The following is a 6000-nucleotide window of genomic DNA, read 5'->3' on the forward strand; positions in this document are numbered from 1 at the left end:
TGAGTGGTTTCTTCTCAAGTTCCACCCAGAGAGAGACAGGCAGAGGACCAAGTTATAGTGATGGAGAATTCAAGACAAAAGAGCCAGTAGGTAAAGTAATTACTAATTACGAGAGAATCTAAAGGTACTTAGAGATATAAAACAAGTAATGCAAATGACCTCTGTCTGATACAACTTGAAACTATCTGAACTTCGCAAAACACCGTTCAGTTGCTGATTTATTGGAAAACAGTAATAGAAATTTAGAAATATGAAATAAAAGTATATGTCATAAGTATTTAAATATACATTCTTAAATACGTTAACCTCATACAAAGCTCTATATTTTGATGTTGAGAATAAACTGCTTTGGAGGAAACTTAAAAACCTACTTGGTACAATACTCAGATGAGTCATCATTTGACTAACAAGAAACTTGAAATAATAATAAATTTGGAAGAAGCAGGTCAAGCAGGTACACTGTGAAATCTCCTAAGAAAACTGTATTGTACCAAGGTTTAAAATTCGTACATTTTGACAACTGTTTTTGCCTGATACTTTTTATATACCTTGCCTATGTAGTTCATTGTAGGAATGTTTAAAATTATTGAGCTAGAAATTGTGGAATTTTATTAGATGTATTTTCACTGTTGATACATCTCTTTTAAACAGTATTCAAAATAAGTGATTTTCTCTCTCTCTCTTATTATTTGCTCTGTTTTTCTCTCACTTCCTAAGAGTACCAGTAATACACTTGAGAAGAACAAAATATCAGGAATTATAGAACTTGGAGATCAACAATTCATCATGTCATATTCTACATAAGTTTCAAGTTAAGGCAAGTCTTATTCTGCAAGAATCTGTTTTGAGTTCGAGAGCATTAAAAATATTAGGCATATATTTTTTTAAATCCCATCATTACTTCTAGTCACTGTATAGCAGAGCTGTCACTGTCTTACATAGTTCTGAAGTTTGGTTCTAAAAGATTATACTATGTAATTTCCTTCTGTAAAATATGAATTCTAATTGCCTTTTCAAATACAGAATTGGTTCATTATCTCTAGTGACATCCTTTTTGTTAATATTTACATTAATTTGGATTAATTTTCATGTAATGGAAAAGAGAGCAGGTAGAGACCTCTATTAGATCACTCCATCTCTACATATACTAGGAAAAATATAGAAAATAGAGGGGAAATTGCACTACTTCTTAATTCCCTTTCTCTTTTATTTGAAAAGGTATTTCATAGTTCTCAATTTGGGAGAAAAAATGTGGGTAGTACATAAGATGCTTTAGTAATTAAGGGGCTAAAAAGGATACTTCAAAGGGTTGTCTTTCCATTCTTCACAACTTAACTGCATGGCTATGGGTTTTAAGGGGAAATGCCTGGCATGGAGGCTAAGGAAGCAATTAGAAACTCACACACTCTAAGTCCCAAATATGGCTCCTTTGGTGCTTATGACAACTGTGGGGAAAGCACTGGTGACTTAAAAAGAAAAAAAAAGACAGCCATTTGACTGGTAAGTTTCAATCATTCTGCTATTCGAAATTTGAGGCCGGGCGTGGTGGCTCACACCTGTAATCTCAGCACTTTGGGAGGTCGAGGCAGGCGGATCACAAGGTCAGGAGGTCGAGACCATCCTGGCCAACATGGCGAAACCCCGTCTCTACTAAAAATACAAAAATTATCTCGTTGTGGTGGCGGGCGCCTGTAATCCCAGCTACTGGGGAGGCTGAGGAAGGAGAATGGCTTGAACCTGGGAGGTGGAGATTGCAGTGAGCCGAGATCGCGCCACTGCACTCCGGCCTGGTGACAGAGTGAGACTCTGTCTCAAAAAAAAAAAGGAATTTGAAACCACAAAGAGTTTCAGAGACACCCTGCTATAGGAAGGTCTGAGAGTATATTGTTTATCAAATGAAAGAAAAATATTTGAAATGACACTAAAGTTTATGCAGACAGAGTTGAAAGAAGTAATAAAATTATAAATGACCTTGATTGGCAGGATGGTGTTCCTCTCCATGTCTTGCTCCATCTGTCCAATTAGTATGGGTTACTCGACTAACCACATTCATTCATCTGTAAGTCCTTTGAACTACATACATTAAAGCTCATGCAAACCATTCCCGCAGAAGACCTTGCACCTTTTATGTATGTGAAAATCTGAAATCACACCCATTTCCCTAAGCTTCTGAGGACATTTGTATACAACAACAATCAAAAGCATATTTCCAATTATTCTTTTAGTTCCTTTTCAATTAATTAGGGGACTATGCCAATCTCAGGAAATCCTTGTGGAAAAAGAAGAAACACCATTAGAACAATACACGGAGTAACTAGTTTTGAGACGGATGCCCAAAAAATTAATTGGGAGAATTTTTTAGTAATTGAACCTGCATAGCTCTTTCTGCTGCTGAGGATTAGCACAAAGGGGCAATTTCTTAACATTACCAGGTGAAGAGTAAGATCAAAGATGCTAGGCTTTGAGCTTGTGCCCATCTCCCCCATGAGTACACAGACAAGCACAGAAGAATTATTTTATAAAAAGCAACATCTACTATAAGCATTTTCATAAATATTGCCTCAGACCCAACAGAGGGTTTTTGTCTATTAACGAATCACTTAAAATAGCTACTGTCCTCCAAAAAGCAGCCCAAAATATTTTTAAAATTAATATCCAGTAATATTTTATACTCTTAATTTTTTAATCTGGATAAGGAAGAAAACAAAACTTAAAATAACATTTTTTCCCAGAGTGTTTATCAACTCTCTTACCATCAAATGTTAAATAAACTCTTGCTTGGGGCTGGGAAGATCCTTTTACATAGATAGAACAAATAAATACTCCAACCAACACGCAAATTTTCCGGAATGCCATTTCTTCAGATATGCAAGTTAATATCCAAGGGAAAATACCTTTAAGAGAGAGAGAACAGGTTTGTTATATCTCATTTCACATTTTAGGAGTAGGAAAAACCAGCAATCTAGACAAAACACCCTATTCACAAAAGAACCATCTGAACTTTTACAGTAATGCCAACAGTAGGAGGTGCTCTGTCTTTGCTTCTCAGATGTGAAAATGTGGATTTCATTCATTTGTGTGGGGAAGTCTTTCCAACAAGAGAAACTTTCATCTTCCAGTAAATTGATGCTACCATCAAAACAGAACAAAGCAGCGAGGAAAAACACTGATACCCAAAGGAAAGCCCAATATTTTAACGGATCTTCTCTTTAGAAATCCATTACATTAAAAAGACTTGAATAGCATTGTGCTAATAGATTATGACTGGATGAGAACTCTTTCCCCAACTAATGTAATAGCAGTAGCAAAATCTCATATGAGCATTCATGTGTACCTACTCACTTCTATAGTCATTAGCTCTTTTGGAGTAATTGTCTCTGAAATGGTGTTTCCTTACATAAATCTATGTGTCCTCAATCTTTGATCACTAAAGTCACTGGAATCAGTTATCTGCCATTTTATCCAGATGACCAAGAAGCAGTTGTTAAATGATGCAGATGAGGTAACCACGGACTTGTGCTAAATTCAAACCAGTGACCTAGCAGTGAGCAATCCAGTGAGCCATGTATCCACCAACGCATATTTTAAATAAATCCACCAGAAAGTGGGCTGTCAAAATTCCCAAAGATAAATCAAAGAGACAGGTGTCACTGCTTGAAACTATAGATATAAAATTGGTACATGCTATTAACTAATATCCAAATCCCAAAGCCAGATAATGTGTTACCATAAACCTACAGGAGCTCTAGTGGCTACATCATGTAAAATAAACTCAGGAGCATCAAAGAAACACAATCATTTTGCTTCTACCATAATTATACAATAAAATGACCCGACAGTCCAATAAAGAAATTTATTTTTACAGGTTACAACAATGCTGATCTTCATTATTTGGCTTTCAAATTAAAATTTCATAGTCAAAATTATTAATTTCTTTGTAAAAGCCACTAACAACTGAAAAAGACAGCTTCATTAATACAGAATACAAGGAAGAATTAAACGGAATACGCAATTTTAAAGAAAAATTGTAAGTAGATTTCCTAGGTGGTGCATAAGAGAGTTAGAAATGAAATTGTACGCTTCTTTTACCACACAGATGGAGGAAACTCTAGAGATGTTTGTGTTGGTAATTTTCAAAAGAAACAGTTTCTTCCTGCTTCCACAACCTCTTCACCCTGTCATCCCTAAATTAACTTAGAAGAAAACTGATTTTATGGGTGACTTTCCCTTAGTAATTTGCCCCTTGGTTCTGTTGACTTTATAGTTAAAGCCAAAAGAAAAAAGCTATTAATATGCCTAACCTTTGTTATGTTTACTGAGCAAGTTGATATTATTTAAACTTTTTTTTTTTTTTCCATATTGGTATCTTACCTTACATGTTTCTCCCAAAGGTACATATACAACCAATTGCAAAGAATACTGGAGACACAATGGCAGGTGAAACGAAGATAGTCTACAGGGCAATTTGATTTACATTCTACCTAGTGATGAGGAGTGAGAGACCGAAAGCCAAGTGTCTTAAATATGCCCCCGCCTCCCCAACAGTATCTTACAAGTTCTTCCCTTTAACTCAGACACAGACGTTCCTCTTGGTGTTTTCACTTCTGCTGATCGCAAACTAGTAACACATAAGAAAAGAATTCTCTTGTATCCTCTGGAGCAATTTTGCCTTGCAAGGCACTGTAATACTCAACTTGAAACTCTCCGCAGGTGTCACCGCCTAAAGAAACAACTCGAGCTGGACTCTCAGCAAGGGGAAAGCTTCCCTGACAAACCGCGTGTGCTCTTAAGAAAATGTCCAGGCTTGAGCACACCAATGTATGAAAAGTCAATATACAGGCCAAAAAAGTTATACTTTGCTAAATTTGTAACGCGGAAAACGACCAATTTAGCTTACCGAGGTTGGAAGAAATCAGCACGGAAAAGTCATCAATTTGCTACCGGGGTTGGATCCGCTTGTGTCTCCAGTCCTTTTCCCAGACGACCTTATTTTCTAGCACGTCCCAAAGGTGAAATTCTTTCTTCCCGGTCCTCTGAGTTTCTTTGTAAAGGAATCTCAGCGCTGCAGTGCCGCGGCACCCGGATCTCTTCTCCGCGTCGCTCAATCAAGCACCTCGGAGTGAATGGAAAGTGGCCGGACGCCTGGGGCGAGCGCTCTTGGTGTCCGATTACAGCGCCGCAGCGCGCGGCTCCAGCTGCCCCGGCGCGCCGCCCAGCAGGCTCGCATCACCGCCGCGCAGCCCCGGCCGCATCTCCGCCGGCCGCGAGGCCCCACCCCGAGCGCGCCCGCGAGAGCGTGGCAAGGAGCCGCGGGGGCGGGCCGGGCGGGGCCGACCCTTAGAGCCCGCGGCTAGCCAGACGCAAGAATGCGCGGCCGCAGGCTGTGCCCTAGCCCCGAAACTCTGCTCCTTTCGCAGTCCGCGGCGGAGTGAGCAACTTACAGGGTGCGCTCTACGCTTTTTGTTGCCGGCGGCTCTTGGAAGACTCACACAGGCTTTGCCTGGCCGTAAATATTGAAGTGCAAAGCAGTTGTGGTTTTTTTATTTTTTTTATTTTTGCCAAGGAAGGATCACTGCAGCCTTTTAAGGCAAAGAGATGCGTTTTTAAAAGGACGTGAATTTTGTCCTTATTCTGCTGCGTGTTTTATTGTTGTTGTTTTTTGTTTTGTTTTTTTTAGAGACGGAGTCTCGCTCTGTCACCAGGCTGGAGTGCAGTGGCGTGATCACGGCTCACTGTAACCTCCGCCTCCCCGGGTTCAAGCGATTCTCCTGCCTCAGCCTCCCGAATAGCTGAGACTACAGGCTCCCACCACCACGCCCAGCTAATTTTTGTATTTTTAGTAGAGACAGGGTTTCACCATGTTGGCCAGGATGGTCTGGATCTCTTGACCTAGTGATCCACCCGCCTGGGCCTCCCAGCGTGCTGGGATTACAGGCGTGAGCCACCGTGCCTGGCCTCTGCCGAGTATTTTCTGAAACAGGTCAAGATAAACGACCATCT

At 39.9% G+C, this 6000-nt stretch overlaps 1 protein-coding gene across 1 annotated transcript in view; it reads right to left on the minus strand.

Annotated features, from left to right (window-relative positions):
• The window catches only part of SEMA3C (semaphorin 3C), a 180157-nt gene extending 174742 nt beyond the window's left edge, over positions 1–5415 (minus strand). Inside the window, exons 1-2 of the mRNA XM_010386802.2 lie at positions 4898–5415; positions 2754–2894 (exon numbers count right to left, since the gene is read on the minus strand). Of these exons, the coding sequence (XP_010385104.1) occupies positions 2754–2856 (103 nt within the window). The 5' untranslated portion in view covers positions 2857–2894; positions 4898–5415. The remainder of the gene's footprint in view (positions 1–2753; positions 2895–4897) is intronic.
• Between the last annotated feature and the right edge of the window lie 585 nt (positions 5416–6000).

This window comes from Rhinopithecus roxellana, chromosome 6 (assembly GCF_007565055.1).
Source record: "Rhinopithecus roxellana isolate Shanxi Qingling chromosome 6, ASM756505v1, whole genome shotgun sequence".
Lineage (NCBI taxonomy): Eukaryota > Metazoa > Chordata > Mammalia > Primates > Cercopithecidae > Rhinopithecus > Rhinopithecus roxellana.